This window comes from Aphis gossypii, chromosome X (genome assembly GCF_020184175.1).
Source record: "Aphis gossypii isolate Hap1 chromosome X, ASM2018417v2, whole genome shotgun sequence".
In the NCBI taxonomy this organism is placed as follows: Eukaryota; Metazoa; Arthropoda; class Insecta; order Hemiptera; family Aphididae; genus Aphis; species Aphis gossypii.
The window spans coordinates 33,084,759-33,106,596 of NC_065533.1; the positions used below are offsets into that span (position 1 = coordinate 33,084,759).

At 25.2% G+C, this 21,838-nt stretch overlaps 1 protein-coding gene across 1 annotated transcript in view; it reads left to right on the forward strand.

Moving 5' to 3' along the window:
* The window catches only part of LOC114121006 (uncharacterized), a 102,941-nt gene that overhangs the window by 48,951 nt on the left and 32,152 nt on the right, over nt 1–21,838 (forward strand). The window contains exons 49-65 of the mRNA XM_027983135.2: nt 677–816; nt 1,659–1,901; nt 2,945–3,126; nt 3,334–3,484; nt 3,570–3,738; nt 7,034–7,215; nt 7,325–7,479; nt 8,178–8,309; nt 8,452–8,554; nt 10,133–10,243; nt 10,346–10,520; nt 10,622–10,810; nt 18,105–18,214; nt 18,359–18,471; nt 19,205–19,316; nt 19,449–19,578; nt 21,398–21,606. Of these exons, the coding sequence (XP_027838936.2) occupies nt 677–816; nt 1,659–1,901; nt 2,945–3,126; nt 3,334–3,484; nt 3,570–3,738; nt 7,034–7,215; nt 7,325–7,479; nt 8,178–8,309; nt 8,452–8,554; nt 10,133–10,243; nt 10,346–10,520; nt 10,622–10,810; nt 18,105–18,214; nt 18,359–18,471; nt 19,205–19,316; nt 19,449–19,578; nt 21,398–21,606 (2,606 nt within the window). The remainder of the gene's footprint in view (nt 1–676; nt 817–1,658; nt 1,902–2,944; nt 3,127–3,333; nt 3,485–3,569; nt 3,739–7,033; nt 7,216–7,324; nt 7,480–8,177; nt 8,310–8,451; nt 8,555–10,132; nt 10,244–10,345; nt 10,521–10,621; nt 10,811–18,104; nt 18,215–18,358; nt 18,472–19,204; nt 19,317–19,448; nt 19,579–21,397; nt 21,607–21,838) is intronic.

Below are 21,838 nucleotides of genomic sequence, written 5' to 3' on the forward strand. Positions count from 1 at the left end.
TTGTCTGTTTTATTGTTATTTATCACACTTATCGGTTAGAATTATTATTAGATATTATTAATTACAAATAATAAATCCATATAATACTTAAAATATAGAATAATAATTTAACAAAAAAAAAAAGGTACCAGTAAAAAAAAATATTAAATTATACGTTATCTATGCATTTGATTGGAACTTCAGCCAATCACAATGATTACGATATTAGTACAGTAGGTAGTACTTTGTAGATATTAAGGAAAAAATTGCGCTTTTTTCCCCATCAAATGACATAATTACTTTAGGAAATAGGTTAGGTTAGCTGGTTAGGTAAATACTACCAAATTATTTGATTTCATTATAATATGAGTTACCTTCAGTAACATACTCGGGATTTTTTATCAGGTTACCAGGGCAAGGTTTTAACTATACTAACAAAGTTATTAATTTCAAAAGCTATATAAACTTTCTGAAATATATAGGACATAGGTACCTACTAACTCTAATATATTTTATTGTAAAATAATGTTAAAAAATACAGTACAAGAAATTTAATAAAAAATAACTAATACACTTATACCTTTATGATATTTATTTATTTTTCGTGATGTATCTAGTTAACATTTTTATACAAATAGTATGGATTTTTTCAAAATTAATAATAAATAATCAAATGTAGTTTTTGTTAAATTTGCAGTGATCAATTTCAACAGGAGCATAGTGGTAAACTCATATTATGTTGACGATAATGATGACTCTTATACAAGAAATGTAAAAATAGTCTTGAATCCTGAAGCCTGGCTGAATTCGGCTTTGAGGGTTGCTTATCATAATTCGGTATGTAGTGCTTGATTGTTATTATTAGTTATAGATAAGAGGATATTTGGACACTATTTGTTCTCTCTCTCTGATCTTCGCACACCATAGTGAATTTGCATTAAAAAATTAATTAAATTTAATTCTAGAGCAGGGGTCGCCAAACAGTGGATCGTTCTAGGAATATAGGTCGATCGGTAAAAAAATTTATTTTATCATTATCGGTCGATCGCGTAATAAATAATCAGACAATTAAAATTGTTTTCCCTTATTTTCATATACTAGCTATTATTATGCCAATATTTAAATTGTTATTATTATTGTATTATATTATTATTTATTTTAATGAAAATAATAAATAATTGTTCTTGGTAGATCTTTTTTTGTTGCTCGTTAACCCCTGGATGTCGATTACCAGGGACTTAAAATTTAAAATGTAGCTCACTTGTTAAAAAAGTTTGGGGACCCCTGTACTAGAGTTTCTACTAACAAACTTAAAGTTATGAACAAGATCTTTGTTCACACGTTTGCTTTTTTACATTATTTCAATTTTTTGTGATAATACTCATATATTAACATTTAAATTGTAATATTTTATATACCTAATTATTATTTGCGGAAAAATTGTAATATCGTAAAATAACCAAAACATAAATATAGAATAGATACTCTTTTCCACTTTAAAATTGATTATATGTTAATCCACTTAAATATTTAAACGAACAACACAAAATTTGCTTTGCTGAATGCGAATTTGCTACGATTCTCAGAAAGAAAAATTGAAGAGTGCACTAATATCGTTATAAATATATATATTTCATTTTTAAATCGCACAACTTAAATAATTCTAATTTTGTTTAAAGACGCCCAGTGAATATGGAAAAATCATTGATATAAACGTGGCATATCCCAGGAGAAATTTCTCAATTATTAGTGATGTAGAGACAGATACTAAATATTTAATGTCTCAGATGACACTAATACAGCACAGAACTTTGCCCGACGATAAATACGTACTCGGATATCGAATTGATTGGAGAAAACTTGAGTCTAAAGTCAATAGACATCGTATAGGTGTATTATTGTATCATCCTTCATTCCAAAAAGTAAGTAATTCTCATATAAGAAGTCTAGAGTAAATATAAACTCTGAATTGTAGTAAGTTGTCAATTTTAATTAATTTGTTTGAGTGATAGATATATTATTTTATTTACGAGTATAAAAATTATTCAATGTCCGCATATTTTTTAAGAGAGCTCGAATCTCAAGATGATTTTTTAAAAGTATTCGCTTATAAAAATACACTTTACCTAGTGTGCTTTTTATTTTAAAATATTTGTATTAATAATTTTAACTTCGCAAAGTTATAAATTATAATAATATTAGTAGTTTTCTTGGTTAACTTGTAAATGCATAAACTATTCATACATCGATACATATTTATTATATAAATTATTTTTATTTTATTATATATAATCGATATGTTAAATCCCTACCCCTCCCCCGCCGGTACGCCACTGTGATGAGTAAATATTAGTAGTATGAAGACAATAAGACATTATTAAAACAAGGAGAATATATTGCCTTAGTAATATATTAATTTATTGTTATATTGTAAGATATGGGTTCCTTTATTTCTAATAATGAGGAGATATGCGGTAACAATACTATTCGAACGAGAAACATAACTAACTAGGTATCTACCTATAAATATTATAACAATTATTTTTAAAATAGTGTACCGTGTTTGGTAAATAAGATAATATAATTATTAATTTATAAATTAAAATTCTTTCAAAAATTATGGTGAAATACTTTATTTCCAATTATTAATTAGTTATATGTCAGTTGACATACATATTATATTATTCTTTATCATTTATCATATATAATATTTACCATAATTATTTAGAGTGAATAAAATATGTTCACCTTACTTAAATCGTTTTTTTTTTAAATTTATTTTTTCACAAGTAGGTATATTTCACATTTTAATATTTTAAAATATACTTTTAGGAATAAGCTTCACATTATTATTTAGACTTAGGATTTATGACAATTGCACCATTAAGCAATTATCATAATATTAAATTCAACATATGTAACATAATATGTAATTGCATGGTCTAATGATATATCATGTTTTTAGAATGTTACAATTAGAGGGAACTATTCACGTGGTAATTCGATACTTTTCGATTTAAATGCTGAATACGATTATGCTTTGGATTCAAGGCGGAAATTTACCATTGGTTGCTTGATTGAAAACAATTCTGCTAAGTCTAAACGAAACTACTTTTTATCCCTTAAAGGAAGACATTTAATTACCAGGTAATTTTAATTAGTCATGTGAATGATTGTATTTATGAAGGATGAGGAAGTGCGATCATAATGATGATTGTTCCAATTAATTAATTGATATAAATTAAATATTGTAAGACAAAATTACTGATGAAAATATATGTTTATGATTTATAAAAAATTTATTAAAAAAAAAAAAAAAAAAACAAAGTTAAAAACGATAAAAATTACTTTTAGATTTAAATTAGACGCTGCTGGCACTTTTAAATCACAAGAATTCTATCATTACTTCCATAATAATATTACTTATAAACGTGCATACTTACCAGATCAGTATTGGGATGGTAAGGGTCTATTGGATTTTTTTAACAAAACTATACAGATCGAGGTAAATATTTTTAGAACATAAAAATGTTTTGAATAATTAATTATTACTACGAAAAAGACTTAACATTAAATAATATTGTAATTAGAAATATTCAATTCACGATACTACTATTATCCATGGGAATTACAGTAATTTTCAAGGAACACATTATGTGAACGGACTGATACGAAGAGGAGATGATGAAAACATTGTTGGGAAATTTTACGTCAATATTCCACAGAAAGACACAAATCTAATTATTAATTTCACTCCAGGTGAGGACTAATAATATTATCAATAATACGAGTATTAGTAAATTAGTATTTAACAATGTTATATTTTTTATTTCTGAATTAAAAAAAAAAAAAACAGGAAATCGCTTTGATTTTAGAGATAGGTTCATGGTATATACTTAACCTAACCTACAGAAGTAGAGTATTAAGCCAAACATTTAAAAATTGTACGTATTAAATAATGATACCTTTAGATCATATCATATAAATATATCGATGACAATTTTCAAATCATAACTAATAATTTTTTACGAGTTACAACAAAAAAAAACTAAAATAATTATTTTTTATTGAAGGATCCTAGACGAAATTTGTTTTTTTACTTCAAAACTTGTCTTACAAGAAAACTCAAAATTTTAAATAATTCAATTTTGATGTTTTTTTTATGTGTTTTTATAATGTGTCTTGTAAAGTTGTAAAAGACTTTCCTCTTTCTAACAGAAAAAAAACATGGAAATCAAATCAATCTATCAAGTGTGAAAGTTTAACATGTGTTTTGAGCATAAAAACAATCTTGTAATTATTTTTCTATCTTTTAAAACAGTTTAAATATGTAGTACCTATGCGTACATGTATAGTAGTTTGGTAACCCACTTAACAACTTTTCACTCACACTAATAATCATTTATTTTAGCACAAAGATACCGGACGGTGAAGCAAGTGAACCAATTGCCTAAATTTTAACCCTTATTAAATAGTCAAGAACAGGTCTTTTAAATATCCTATTTCGTGAAAACTTGAACTTTATAATATATATTAAAGAAAAAGTATACAATTTGGGCTTTTTTACAATGCCCGGGCATTATATTAAATACTCTCCATGTATTGCACAATATTTACAAACGATATATATAGATATACAATGATATACATTTATAATTTAAGATTTACATTATTAGAAAGTATAATATATAATTTTAATCTATTATTGTCACATATATTATTTCCATGGCATTTTTATAGGCATAGTCTGGTTTTACATGTGCAATTCTGTGCTTTATGTTTTTGTTCACACGTCTATCGGTCGTTTCTTGTAAAGACATTTTTGTTTGTAGCACATCGTGGACTTCTAAAATTTATTTTTGCAAATTACAAATTAGTTTTTACTGTAAAACTTTGAAAGGCGGTCTTTCTTAATCCCTATTTAATTTGGATAGTTAGGGCTACGACTGGTGTACGTGTGCACAATCATCATACGGACGTGCAAGTGTAAAGCAACGGAGTGAATATGCTCATCAATATGTTACGGAAGCAATACATACGAGTATGCGACAATAAGTGATACAAATTATGTTTCAAAATATAAACAAATTATTACATTTTCTAATAATATAAATCTTTTATTATAAATATATATCATTATTGATATTGCTGAAAATACTAAGGACATTATAATTATTACATATAAATGAAACCCAGGTATTGTAAAAAACGCCCAAATTATAAACTTTGTGTACCTAAGTCATTTATTTTTGATATTTTTTTAAGTGCAAATGATGAAAAGTCTTGTTTAAAACTATTGAGCTTTTTGACTAAACAAAGAAATGTTTAACAATTATAAAGAACAAACTGAAATTCAAATATTTTAAAAACTTTTAACACTAGTTTGTATATTTTGAAAATTCATCATAAGGAAAAAATAAAATATGTAATACCTATTTGAATGGTTCAGGTTAATATTTTTTGAATAATAGTAAAATAACAAACATAATTTGAGGATAAATATTTATTTGGATTAATTTAGGTATACTCCAATAGTTCATCATCCCTATCCATTAAAATTTAAAAAAAGTTATTTTTTAGTAGATGCTGGAGAAAATTGAGTTTTCTGGGTGAACCGATATCGTGTATATTTTAAAAACAGTAATACAAATTCATGTAAATTGTAAGGAATAAATTATCAAGCCAATTTGTAACTAAATGTATACCTATATTTGCTTAACAATTAACGTTTGTATGCATAATCAACTAAAATGGACCATATCATTAGAAGAACATAATGCTTTGCCTTCAAATTGTTTGTTAAATAGCCTATTAATTATTAATATAAATTAAAAATCTTAGTACAATTCTGAGCAGTATAAAATATTTTATTAATTAACATTTCAATATAAATGTATAAATTTATTTTTACTTGTTGGCTATTAATATAAGATTTTAGTAGAAGTAGGTTGTATGAAAATTCTTCAATTCCACAATACTCTAATTTGTATACTAAAATATTATAATCATCAGTCTAAATAATTTTTTTAAATTAAAAAATACACCTTTAATTTATTTATTTAAATATAGAATATCATTAACATATTTAATAGTCCAATATAAGATATAATCAGTAATACACTTTAAAAGAGCAATATTGGTTGTATTAAAAAATATATTTACTGTAATGGTGCGTATTTTTATTTCATAATTTATTATTCAAGTCTATTTTTAATTCATTTTTTAAGGAGCTAATATAAAGTAAATTTATTATTCCTGTTTACTATAATTATTTCCATTATAATGTTTTAAGATAAGTAGAGGGATATTTGTTTATAAACTTCCCTCAAAATTAAATATCGAAGTTGTTTTCTAAATATTATATCTTCTAATATAAAATAAAATAAAAAAAATAAAAAAAATATATACACACATTACACACATATAATATCATTGTAAGATCAATTCATTCAGAAATTTACTCAGAATCTAAAATAGTTTAAATTCATTAGTAGAGTATAGTAGGTAATTTGTCTAATATTTATTTTTCATGATCAATACAATTGAAAGATTTTATAATTATTTTAATTAATTAAGCTACTCATAATTTGAGAAGATGCTCAAATTAGCATTGGTAAAAATACATTTAAATCACATATTATATTAATATATTCTTTTGTTACAATTTAAAATATATTTTTAATTATAAACCTGTTTTATTTTTTATCTGTTACGAAAAATGCAATAAAATGTTATAAATGTAACGAATGAGTTAAATTTTAGTTGAAATCTATAGTAAATAAAAAGTGTATAGTAAGTAGAATTTAACGCTAGTTGAAAAAGTTGCTAAATAAAATCAGGTTATATGTTTATGTTTAACATATAATACATAAATTGTCTAATAAATCAAAATTAAATTTCAGACATGAGTCACCTATTAAAGAAATATTTCGAAAATTCACAACATATTATTTTATATAAGCCTATATTTAGTTAGCCACCAGTTGTTTATGTATTCATTGAATTTGTAATTTTGTAATTTATTTTTATTTAATCTTTTTTTTTGTTTTTTTAGATGCCTCAAAACAATTGTTTATGTCCGGAAATATGTTGGAGAATAAAATTGCTAAATTTAACATATGGAGAACCGAAAATAATGTGATTATTCCAGATGTTGGGTTTTCTTTAAGCCTTAACCATTCTAGATTATTGTCTTCATCTTTAGAATGGAGAATAGATTTAAAAGATAATATTGTGGTAATTAATATTTAATTATATATTATTATTATTACATTGGATATATAATACAAGTAGTGTTTAATTTGGTAATTGATGATGCAACATAATATTATGTATGTATGTTTAGAGTGTGTTACGTACATCGGTTAACCGTACTTGGTGTTATATTCAAGATACAACAGAGTTTTGGACACATTACATAAAATCTCAAACAGTGGAAACTGCAAATGGCATTTGGGCTGACACAAAACCGGAAATACAAGAATTTCTCAACGATATAAGGTATTGTGATTTTTGTTTTATTCTAACTTAAAAAACAGAAACTTAATAAAAGGAAAACTTGGTGATAAAAATTGTTTTATTATTTACCTAAACTAAATATGCTTAATATAGCGAATCACTTTATAATTTAATACCAAATACTTTTGATTGATTAAATTGTACAAAAAAACTCATATTTTTTTTAAAAATGTGTACTTTCATTATTTAATATTAGACATTTTAAATATTATATTTATATGTAAAATTGTAGAAACTTTATTGGACTATTTTGATACTTAAATTAAAATCAAATATCAAATTATTAGTAATGAAATATAATGTTATAAGTATCTATTTAAAACAATATATCCATAGCGGAGTAATGCTTTACCATTTTTGGAGGATCATTGTGAAAAACTTTTTCGTTTTTTAAACCTACTAATAATAATACCAACTAATAAATAATTAGTTACTCGTTTGAAATTTGATTTTTACATAAAAATCATAATACTTAATAAAATTTTTAAATATTATTTAAACATCAATAATTATTATGTAAAAAAAAATATTTCCAAAAATGTTAGTACTATTTAAACTAATATGAATAGACAGATAAATGGATTACTTTATTTATGTGTATCTATAATATTATTTACAAATATTGTTTATTGAATTTGTCTTTTTCCTATATTTATTCATACTGTACGTAATTTGTTCAGTAATTTCCATGTATTAGAAGAAGATTTGGCGTATTTCAAAAAGGTGTTCAATAATTCTTACAACGCGAACGAGTTTTATTTGAAAGATATTCATGGGCTGTACATTGCAATGATGGAGGACATGTCATTTATGTAAGTGTTCACGTACACTGAAGAAATCTAGTGTGTTATAGTTGCATTTTACGATGCATTTTTCTGGTGTACCGTTTACAGTATGATTATAATTAATAACTTTTTTCTATTATTAATAATTTATTTTTGTTTCATTTTTAAGGGACACGATGGGATCGTTACCACAAATCGTCAATGAAATATGGACAGCACTCGGTGACACAGGCCAAACAATTAGGAAATCTATAGTTTGGTTTATTGACAACGTGAGTTATATTACATTTGTGTTATACAATGATCGGAATATATTATACAGGGTTTTATGATAATTATAAATAAATTTAGTTAAATTACAGTTATACATTTTTAATGATAAACATTCTCTCTTTTTTTTAATATAAAATAATTATAATACCCAATTATATAAAATTAAAATAAATAAAAGTATTGGTTAGTACAAACAATATTAAATTTTTTTTGTCAGTTCTTTTTGTCACATTCTATATGTAGGCTAATAGATGATGTATTTGAAGTCATAAAAAAATAAAAAAAAATTTAAAAACCTAAATAATCAATAGTACTGCACAATGACATAACTTAAAAACCTAACCTGAATAATCATACATTTCACAGTTCTTCAAATGGAATTTTTGTTTAACTGAATTGTAACTTTTTTTTTTTTATTTAAAGAAAATACATGTAGAATTTTCTATTGTATTAATATTTTCTATTTTAATTCTTACTTTAATTTTGTTTTTTTGGTTGTTTACTAACATTTAAACTTTTTAATTAAGATCCATAAAAACTATAAAAATATTATTAAAAGTAATTTTATAAAAAATTATTTTCAAGAAAAATATGAAAATACGCGAGAACCAACTTTTTTAGGAAAGAAATATTAATACAATTAATATTTATTTTAGTATTTTATATTTTATTGTGAATATTTCAATGTTTGTTTGGTCTGAGGCGTTTGCTTTTTCCGGATCTTAAAATTGTTGTTATTGAAAATACAAAAGTTTATCGAATGAGTATCGCAACTTTTAGTAATTATAATTATGTGGCATAACTTCGTAAGAAAAATAAATTTAGAAACAATTATTATACACGTCGAGCAAAGCAATGAAAATGCAAGATACCTAAGTTTAATTTTGGACATTTATATCAAATATGTTCTTATTATATTTATACGGATACAAACATAGTACATGATGATATCATATTATATTCTATCCTAAGATTGGCGCATATTTTAGTATAGACCTTTTTCAGAAGCACGTTAAAACTACAATATAATTGAATTTATTTTTAAATAAAACCATAAATTAACAGTAAAAATATTTGTATAAGAAAGCAGAAGTATAAACAACTGGTGTATTGTAATAAAAGCTTTTCGGAACCATACAATTTGTATTGATAAATTAAATCTTTGATTATTATTTATTAAGATCGTGTACTTATATAAAATTATCAATTAGTATGGTTTTACAATTCTTTGTAGTATTCTGACCTTATTGTTTTTAATGGAAATGTATGTATTCCATGTATACTTGACCATAATTTTTCAGTTTTGTCATTACAGTGGTCTTAAAGTTAAAACCATGTATTGTAGTTGTTCTACATGATCGTACTACAGACACTGTGTTTAATGCTAAATCTAGATTTTTTGGAATTAAGATTCTTGTAGGCAGATAAATTTTTGATAAAAATGAGGACTTAACATTTTTCGTCAAGAAAAACAATAAACATAATAATCACAATATCTTATTATATTATGATAAGAACAATGAAGTACGTCTTATGAAATTGATTATACTTAATTGTTCTGATTGTTTTGGTTACAGATAAAAATGGCCTACGAAGAATTTGGTAAATTATTGAGGCGATTGATGGAAGGTGAAGCCTTTGTTTATGTCTCAGAGTTTATTAATAGCTCCATGGTTAAATACGACAAAGTGAGTATGAAATAAATTATACTTGGTAATAATTATTCAATAGAAAAAATTTTATTCAATTCAAGTAAAAATTCATTGGCTAACTGCTTTTTTGTTGACTAGTTAATACGTGACGTTCATATATCGTTCATAAGATATGTTGAGAGTATGTTAGAAGAATCGTCTAACACTGTAGCGGCGTATTGGAGTAATGTACTAAAAACCATCGAACCGACAGTAGTGCAGATTTTTCATCACATCGAAGCAGTTTTTGTGTCAGCTACAAAGCATGTCATTCGTGAGTTCCACGATCAATTTTTTTAGTTCAGATAAATTTAAAAAAAATACAATAATAACCTTTTTATTTATTTATTTTAATGTTATTATGATGGACAACAGAGTTTTTGTACGCAAGACAACAAGAACTTATGCAATCTCCATATTACGCGCACACACAAAATATGACACAAGACTTGGACAGATTTTATAAAGATCTTATGCAAAATGATTTATTTACAAATCTAAAAAAATACTGCACAATATTGTACGACGTTATCAAGACTAAATATTATCCTCTCATACCGTTCGGTAAGTACTCCACTCGCTATCACTTTCTCTCTTCTCTCTATTTTTATCAATAAATAATATTATATATGCCTAAAGTATATACAAATACATCAAATATATTTATTTAAATGTAAACATGACACAGTTTCAGTTTTCAATTGAATGTAAAATATTTTTTTGAAGCTTATGATATGATGAAGTAAACAGTTTGCACTATTTATTCTTCTTTATATCCAACGATATTTTTATCTGGTAAAATTTGGATGCCTGAGAAATCAGTTGATTTTAACATTTAACACAAGTATACAACTATAGCATTATAATGGCCTTATAAAAAATAGAAAAATTGGGGTACTATAGCCTTGGTTAATTTTTATACTTTCAAAAATGAAGAGAATTTTGTTAAGTAAAAGCGTAATAAGATATTTTCTTCTCTAGTTTCGTTTCATGTTTGCTCATATCGTAAAATACATATGACAAACAAATATCATGTATAATATAATAATTGCACCAAAGTTTAAATTTATCAATATGTCAAATCGATGGGCTTCTCTGTTAAAGCAAATAACAGTCACTGGGAGGATGGCGATTGCCATACTATTCACCCTTGCTGCCTTAAGCTAGCCCCACTGGACAATGCGCGTTTACGCCGTTTGATCGTGTGTGTTATAAGAAATAATTATATCGTTTCTGTCCGACAGCTATAGCGATAAACATTGGAAAAACGCCGCTTCCCAATACTTAAATCACAATGGGGGGGAGGGGAGGCAATAACACTGAATCAAGTAATATAATGAGCTTAATCTGCTGTGAAATCAAGATTTTGTTTTTAACTGTCTGGGAAGTTATTTCCGAGACGATCAACAATGTCGCAGTCACGGGGTAGTAATTTCAACGACCAAAGCCATTATCCCACATAAAACAGACGCAATAAAGTTGGCAAATTTTACAATGTCAATATAAAGCGAAAAAATAAAAACACAAATAATATAAATTATGTGCATATTGTATTTTATGCAATGTATGCGTTTTATAGTTTAATACAGAATGGGAAATTTACGTAATTCGCAATCATCCACATACAAATATACAATCTATCATTGTTTTATTATTGTAAACTCGCATACATTTTGTGAAGTGAATGTATAATACCGTGATAACTAAATAAATAGTATTTAATAAATCGTCGAAAATCTGATTAGGATCGATTTATGTAAACAAATAAACCAGGAAAAGTGAGGAGATGTCTATTATAATATGGCTATGATATGTGTATAGAATTATACTGTGTACATCAATTTGTATTTTATGCTTAATGAGTTACTATAAATTATTAAATTTTATATAAATTATAAATTTGTAACATTATAAAAACATTTGGTAGGTTGAAACTGAAATTGTCAATTATTTAAATAAATAAAAAATACAAATACTAATATACCTATGTATTAAATTACTAACTATCCCCTATGTACTTCGTTATCATTTTGTAATGCATCCATGTAAAGTATGGTAGCCTAATGTTAATATTTAGTGTTTCACCCGTGTGGATAAATGATAGTTTTAGTTTTTTGATTTGGTTTATAGATAATATCAATTGTACATAAATGTTCTGCCTAGCGTTTATTTTTTTTTTTTTTTTGAACGACTCAAATTTGATTTTCTTTTCATTCTGGATTAAAAACCAACAACTCATAAAATTTTAATAGTGTGAACTAACAACAATGCACAATTTGTTACTGTTAAGTGTTAACTACATAAACTATTCACTAAAATACTAATTTCTAACAATAACTAATAATTGTTAACACGAATAAAAATAGCTTTATGTGTGTATTTTCCGACTATTTAAAAATTAAGAACTCAATTTTTCAATAACTTATAAAGTTAAAAATAGACTGAAAACCTGCTCTGCGATGTAATCTTTCATTGGTAAAAGAATCAAAATGATTGAATCAGTAGTTTCAGAAAACATGCGTGACAGATTTCCATTTTCACAATTATATAACACTTATACCTATTGATTCGAATACCTATGAAATCGAAAGAAAAATTTACATTTGGCATTTGTAGTATTAACATTTAAATAAATATTATACATAACACGAAAAGTAAATTAAAGATATGAAATAATTTATACTATATTAAGTCCCAAGAATGTACATTATTTAGATAACAATGATTTTTTAATTTTATTTTATGTACACGACATAATAATGAAATAATAATTTATTCAATAAACTGTTTAATTTTAAAGCACAACTTGAATTAAACCCACAGTAAATTTGATATAAAAATAATTTATTTTTTAACTTTGAGTGTTTGCCTATATAATTGTATGGACTGTAAGTTATAATAAAACTACTTATATATACTTTAATAGTAATCCAAACTAGGAAGGTAGGCACGGAAGCAACGAGCGCGGAAAGACCTTGAAACATAATTTGTTTAATCATTGAAAGATTTAAACTTATAATTTGTATATTTATATGAACTAAATGATTTTGGTAATTTTTAAAATAATCATTTTAAATAATTTTCGTCGTAAAACTGAGGATGATTAAAATTAAAACAAAATATTTTTTAGACTAATAGGTTTATTATTTAACGGTAATTGGTGAAAATGGACACAAAAAAAATGTACAGACAAATAAATGTACATAGGTGTACAGAATAACCATGAGGTACCATTCAGAGGAAAACATGACCAAAGACCAAAATAGCCCAAAGCAAAAATTAGTAAAATCAATGGATAATAAAATATAATATATTAGATAAAGGTACCTATTTTTTTTTTTTAATTGTAACATTCATTAAAAATAATAATTCAGTCAACTATGTGTTTTTAAAAACCTAGTAAATTAATATTATTGTATTTATATTATTTTTATTATTTTACTTTTATGAAATTTAATACCTACGAATATACACGGTATAGCTACTTATGATTTCGGTGTTTTGTAGTATAGAGATACAATATTCTCGTTACTGTATACGGAATCATTTTATCACGTTTATTATAAATCACTTAGATAAAATGACTAGTACAATTCTTCGGATAGAACAAAATACGATCTGAAAAATCAGCACATTGCTTATAGGAAAAGCAATAGAAAACTTTGTACATCATTAATCCGTGAACTCAGATTATGCACATTGTCGCATTTCTCAAGTTCTATAATGAAGAAATTAGGTAAGGCTAAAAGTAGTATTGTCAAATAGATAATAGTAAATACATTTTTTTTTGTCCAGATCAAACTTATCTAAATTTGAAGTATTCGTTTGTGTTACAAAAAATGTGTTTTTTTATAATATATGAGACAGTTTTAAAAATTAATATGAACTATTAAAATACCTAGTTTATAATATATTGATAGGGATTTAATATGTTTATTTAATTATATGGTAATTTATTAATACTACCTAAAATAATAAGATGTTGAATAATTTAATATTAAATACATTATGTGATCGGTGGGTCATTTCTATATCGAGATTTAGAAAAAGTCGCTAGCTATATTATTATATAATATAATATTGGTACGTTCTCAATAAATTTAAAACTATTTATTTGGTTTTCTGGCATAGTCCTTACATGTCATAAATATACATAATATTATTTACATACATACCAATTATCTATTTTTGTCCAAGCAAATATTAAATAGTATAATGTAATAATATATGAATAATATAATAATGTTGTCATGACTCGCGACGTGCAATGTACATGTGTGATAAATTAATAAGTAAAATTATATCGTACTTACTGCAGTAATATTTAAATAAAATTGTACTGCGGCATTTTACGTAGTCATACTGAGTCAATCAGGAACGTTGCTAGGATTTTATTTTTGGAAACAGTGGGGGGGGGGAATAAATAATTTTTATACAATTTCTATTTTTAAAAATTTCGGGTGTCCAGGGATCTCCCCCTTGGATACGTGTCGATATAACGATAATAATATTGATGCTAAGTATAAGTAGAACTAACCTGGCAAAAGAGTATTTTAAACATTTATTTACAAATTGAAATCATATATTTAATAATAATAAATAAAAACAAGTGTCAAAATATGACTTTTTTTATACATGCGAGTATAACTGTTACATTACATTCGATTATTTGATTTCATCTGTAGTAATATTAGAATTTATACATTGTATATTATCCTACATACAACATACAACATATTGTAACCGAACAAATAGCATTGCAGTAATCAATCATTATTCATTACGATAGTTGAGAGTCTTGTCGTGGAAACATTTCTTTTTTTTAATTACTTTTGTCGCTCGTCACCTATACGTTTCCATCGAGATAGATACAAGTGTGGTTTTTATTCATAAAACGTATCATTAAAGTTAAAAATTAAAAAGGTTTATACAAAATACAAATATAAAAACCAGCATCGATGGAAATAACGCCAGCTAAAATATAAGAAACTCTGCATTATCGTGTATCATGTGTATTTTAATTCTAATTATATATGTCTACAGAAATCAAACCAAATAAATATACTCATTCGTTGGATAATCACTATTTCTCAAAAATGACAATACGCATAAACTTTAAATTTGAAATAGTGGTTTTTCCAATGCTCTAGAATAAACAGATTACTGTTTATTTTTATATCAAACTAGAGCCTATTATATTTAAAAGTAATTTAGACCTTAAATATATTTGTTGCTATTTACAAAAGTATACGAGTCTTTCTGCTCATACGCGTTCTAAGAGTTTTAATTATTTTGAAATTTTCTATAAAATGTGCATTTAGGAAGAGACTAAAGAGTACCTTTAAATTTTAAAAATTTCCTGATTCGATCAGCGTGACATATGCCGTAGAAAAATTTCAACATGTTATGTTATAACATTTTCATGTAAAATTTTTTACAAATCATACCTATTTCGTTGCCCAGTAAAACCAGATTTAAACCTGATTAACGATATAATATAATAATTCATGCAAGAATTTCTAACGTGGATATTCGTACAGACTGTGTATAATTTGCACTTTGCAGTAGATAACCTATTTAGTGTATTAATTTATTATATTATGATATACACCTACTGTTTTTATTATGCAAGAGACTCACTAAAATATATTATATATTATTATTATAACCATGCATATACTTTGTAGGTTATTTTAAGTTTTAAATTATTTAAATCGGTGATTTCGTGTTATAGACTGTAAAATAGTTAATAATATTAATGTATCTTAAATCTAAATAAATTTAAAGTTGTGTACAATTATAAATATTTCCTCTGAATTTCTTGGGAAATGGGGAACAATTTTTCGCATAATTATCTACTCACTCTATTAAACATATAATATTGGCATAAATCCATTCGTACAAGATTGCAAAAAAAAAAAACTAGTTTTAGAGTAAATAAGTGTATGATTTCCTTATAGGAATTGCACACTTAAAGAATGTATTCAACAATTTCTAGTCGTGCCAAAAATAACTCGATAATAACAATACACATAAATACATACTATTACAAAATATCATATACGTATTTATACAAATTGATTAAACAATAAATGTATAATTTACTACACACACACACATATATATATATATATATATATATATATAATACTATTATATCTTTGAAAATTCGTATTTATTTAACTATAAGTTTTAATTAAACTTAAATTAAAATTAAATTTGTAATAATTTGTTTAACGTGCATCATTAATTTTGTATTCGTTTACATCTTGACACATTACCATTAAAAGTCAATAAATGCATGTTATAATGCATACATAATATAACGATAGAAACTAGGAAGTAATCATCGTGTATGTCGTTCCTATTGAATATTATGTTTGTAATTAAAATTTAAAAGTATTAGTATTGCTACAGATATCTTGGTTTAAAGGCAATTGTCTAAAATAGATTATGTGTGGGTTTTATTTTACTTCATCAATACAATCTAGTGTGTTCAACCACTATAACGTCAATGACGACATTTCGGATTTATTTAAAGAAACTAAACTTTAACCGACTTAAAAAAAAAAAAAAAGGAAATGTATCCTATTTATGCCTATTTTAGACAAATCTTCTAATATTATAAATTTCTAATAGTTTGAGATTACCTACCTATATCAAAATATTTTAAGTTTTAATGACTGCAGTGGAGTTATATAGAGATATCCCGCAAAATGTTGATCTTTACTATACTTACCAATAAACTAAACTCTTTAATTTAACTATTAAAATAGTAAATATATATAAATATTTATTTTAAATGTTGTTTCTCAGTGACTATAATATCTAATTCAAATTATGTAAGAAAGTAAATATTTCCAATACTTTTCAAGGAAATGAATGTTTGCTTTAAAACAAACATTATATATTATATACATAATTAATATTAATAATAGGTATCTATATTTATTTATAATTACGAACGGCTATAAGTCCTAAAACATAATATTTCAAACAATTTATGTGGGAGAAAACAAACATAGTGCAATAAATTATAATTTATCATAAATAAAGATTGTATATAATAAGAAGACTAAGAAGTGAATATAAAATACATGATAAATATAATTTAAAATTTATCAAATACAACTAAAAACATAAGCATTACATGCAACCATAAGAAGGTTATTAGGAGAGTTTGAAATTTAATTTTTAGTTGAAAAAAAGAGAATGAAAATGTTTTGGATCTTTAGTATTAAGGCTGTTAATTTTAAAACGGATTAAATAAGGGATTTCAGGAGAGTAAATTGAACCTAATATCAATTTTTGCAAATATTTAGAGAGTTAGAAAGTGAACAAAAAAGTATATGTAATATGTATATCAACAGAAACACTGCATCAACGATACAACGATACAGTGTACAATTATTTTTTATTATAAATAGGTTCGATTTATACTCATTTTATTTATACAGATACTTACGATACCTCAGACTGTTGTTATTATCGTATTAGATTTTCCGTTATCCACCACTCATACATATTTTAGGAAACGATTTTTGAATAATTTATCCGCTTTACCCACAAAATGTCAATCTCTTCGTACAAGGGCAACCGTCACCCAATGTAGTATAGTATCTACTTACAAATATATAGGTAGGTTAAGTATGTGCAATGTGTTTACGTACATCGTTTTTGGTAGTCGTCCGAAAAATATTAAAATATTATGATGTTGGCGTATTTTGCGTATGAAAGTTTCACTTTGCATATTACTGCTGCGCTATTGTATGTCAAACAGACAGACGTGTTATATGACATATGTGGCGTTAGTTTATAATAATATATTATGATGTGTGTGTGCTTGGAATGATTTCAGCGACCGAAATGAACGCCCTCAGACTGGAAATAATGGACGGCGTGAATCAATTGCTCAAGTTGCCGTTGATCTCTTACGTGATAGACAACACCAAAACAATGATCAACCAAGTAATAATCATTATGCAACCGAAAATATGCTGATTGTTATTCAGACACATATATATATAATCAGCTTAAACAATGAAAAATATAATATTATTTTAAGTGCACGTCATCTACGGCCTATTTACACTGTTTTGTTTTGTTTTTCAGTTTATCTGGTTTTGCGAATACATCGACTTAAGTAAAAAAATACAAAGTATTATTCCCAAACTAGTGAATCGGCTATACGATCTAACATACACGGCAGTAGACAACGAAATGAAGTAAGGCCCATGATTGTATTTGTGTGTATGAGTCACCAAACATGTTCACCCCAAATTACCTTAAATAATGCATTATTTATTCAACTACCAATTTTGGAATTTCCAATTATACTTAATTAACATATTTTCAAATACTTAATCAATTCAAGAAGTGTTCTATAGTACCTATTATGTGGTGATATAGACTTACTTTTTCAAATGAGAAGTACTATTTTTAATGTAAATTATTGTTAAGCATTTTGATATATCTATATTAAAATTCAAATAATTATAGTTTTTAGATTATTTTAATTTTATGTATGGAAGATAGGCTTTAATTATTAGGTTTTGAATGATTAATAAGGCTTTGATTATTTGAGAATTTTAGTAATTTATGTTAATCTTTATGACAGTTTTATAATTTTAAATCTCTATAAAGATTATCTTAGTATGTTATGATAATAACAATAAGTATGAGGTTATGTAATACATAATACATCTATCTAATATTTTATGTAAAATAATTACCAATGAAAAAACAAAAGCAAGTATGAATATTGGAATCACACTTATAATAACTTCAAGTTGCTACCACCGAATGTTTTTTAGAATTATAGGTACCTAACTAATTGATACAACGACGTATCGAAACATCAATTATTAGATTTAATACTGAAAAATAAAATAATGTTTATATGTTTTAGCGTTTATTTTACTGTAAAAAATCTAAATTATCGTGTTTATTATATTTCAGATACCACAAGGCGAAAACAAAGTTTTTATGTAATCCGGAAAAAGGAATTTTAGAACTAGAACAGAAGTTACCGTTTTCGTGGCACGCTTTCAATGAAACGCCTAAATACGAAGTAATCGTCAATACGACATGCTTATTTTAAATTATTCATCAATATATTATTATAATATGCTTAACCAATTGCCACAAAAACTATGAAATAACAATTAAACTCAATCGTTTGTCACCTAATGATTTCTTTTAGGAAATTCCAGAGTATAGAATGGCCACTAAACTGTTGAGCATGTTTGCACCATCCAATGTAACGTTTTGGTTTTTGTACTACAATTTGATGCCATTTATGGACTACACAAACTGGTTGCCACCGTTCCGAGGTAGGTATTTACAAAATTGAGCAACTAATACTAGTAAAAAGTTAAAGATAAGCATAGTAATTAATATTTTTTATAACCTTTTTAATTTAACTAAATAGTTTATTTTTTAATTAAAATTAACTTAATAACTTGAACAGTCAAATAATCCATTGTAAAAAAATACATTTTTTCAGTTGATTTGAAAAATAAATACTTATGTTAAGTTAAACACTTGATTATAAACATATCCACTGTTAAATACATAATTATTTCCTTTGTCTTATTATTTGTTAATCGGTGTATTATACTATGGTTTTAAATACAGATGAACAAATACATTCCTTGATTTAATAATTTAGTTGACCAAAAAGCATGTAATTGTCTAGTATGTAGTCGTAGTATGCAATAAGAAGGAATACTATAGTCATTGTAGGATGCATTTATACATTTTTAATAAAAAATATTTGATTCTCCTCTAAAAAGTAAAAATATTTGAAATTAAAATTAATTTGAAAACAAATTTATTTATTTATTTTTGTTTGAGTTAAGTAAATCTGTTTTTCTGTGTTAATTTTTTTTTTAATTTAAATAATATATTGTATTTATTAACTTTAATTTTACAGATATTTAGGTTATTAACGTCGATTTAACTCAATTGGCTCTATCTAATATTTGTATAAATGAATTTTCCAACCTTTTAATATCCTGTATATTATAATATTGTATAGGCAATAACAATAACTACAAGGATGCCCCGTCATTACGATTTTATAATGCATAACATATGGGTATATCATATTGTCTTGTACAAAATCTCAATTTTTTTTCTAGTACCTATATCAAGCTACACTGCTACAAATCACGTAAACGTAACCACCTAATATTTAAACGTATCTTAATTATAACACCTGAAATATTATAATGGTGATAATTTCGAATATTATAATAATAATGCCTATGGGTATGGGTATGGATACACAGATGATCGTAATTTTGTTGCCATGAAATATATGTGAATAATCAATAAATGACTCACGTTTCATGGTTTAAAGTTTCATACCTTTAATGATATCATAATATGATATAATATATATTATATTGTTTAGTTAGTAAGAATAATAGTGTACTATACTAATTAGTTACGCCCACCAAATTTAAAATATTTTACGAATCAGACTCTAAATTATATGTTACGTATTATTGTACATATAATAAGTTGTGACGGCCAATTAATATGCGAGGTTAAGACTTAAAACTATAACAATAAATAATAATATATATTGTCAATTATCTAATAAATTATAAATAACATGTTAAAAATGACATTTTATTGCTTTTTATTTGTAATAAAAAGTAGCTATTATTAATTATTATTAATTACTTATTATAATTATAGCTATTATAGTAAGTATTAAGTTATAATCGTGTTTTATTATTTGTTAATTGAAAAGATATTTCAATTTTGCATCTACAGAAAATAATTCATCGAAATAAATGTTTCATCTTTGCAGAAATAAGTTGCATGATTAGATAAGATCATAGGTTTTGATCCGATTAATACGTTCATAGATACGACAAAATACAATTTATCAAATACATTATATTAAATAGTAATATACGATATACATAGGAATATTGAATATCGGAAAAAAAGTTTTATCGATCCAACTCTAAAAACATATAACATGTTATACGCGTTTATAAAACACTTTTGTAATTTGACACCACTGACACCATCCTTAAAAAAATAATGCACTTAAAATTAATAAGTTATAATATTATACTTACTTGTGCTTTCGTTTATTATTTAATCTGTTCTGTAACCACACACATGTTGCAGCTCACGCGATGATAGTCGGTTCGCAGCACTTTGTGACGTTCGACCAGAGACATTACGACTTTAAAGGGCAATGTTCGTATCTGCTGGCTAATGATTTTGTCGGTCATGAGTTTTCCTTGGTGCTCAACTATGAATCGGAAATCAAAGGTCACTATACGATGTTGCTGTTACTGGGATCCGAGACGATTTCGATAGATCTTCATCGCAAGGTAAGAGCAGCTTGCATAATTTTGTTTTAAGGAGTCTTAAAGGTAACGTTTTCAGTGAACTCAAAAATATTATTTTAATACCACCAATGTATTATGAAATTATATGAGCAGCGCCGGATATACAATGTCCCTAACTACTGAGTTTTAGGATTTTTAACTTGATTACAGCTGCATATACTGTATACGATTACATAATTCGATTCAATTTTATTTTCTACTAATGTTTAAATTA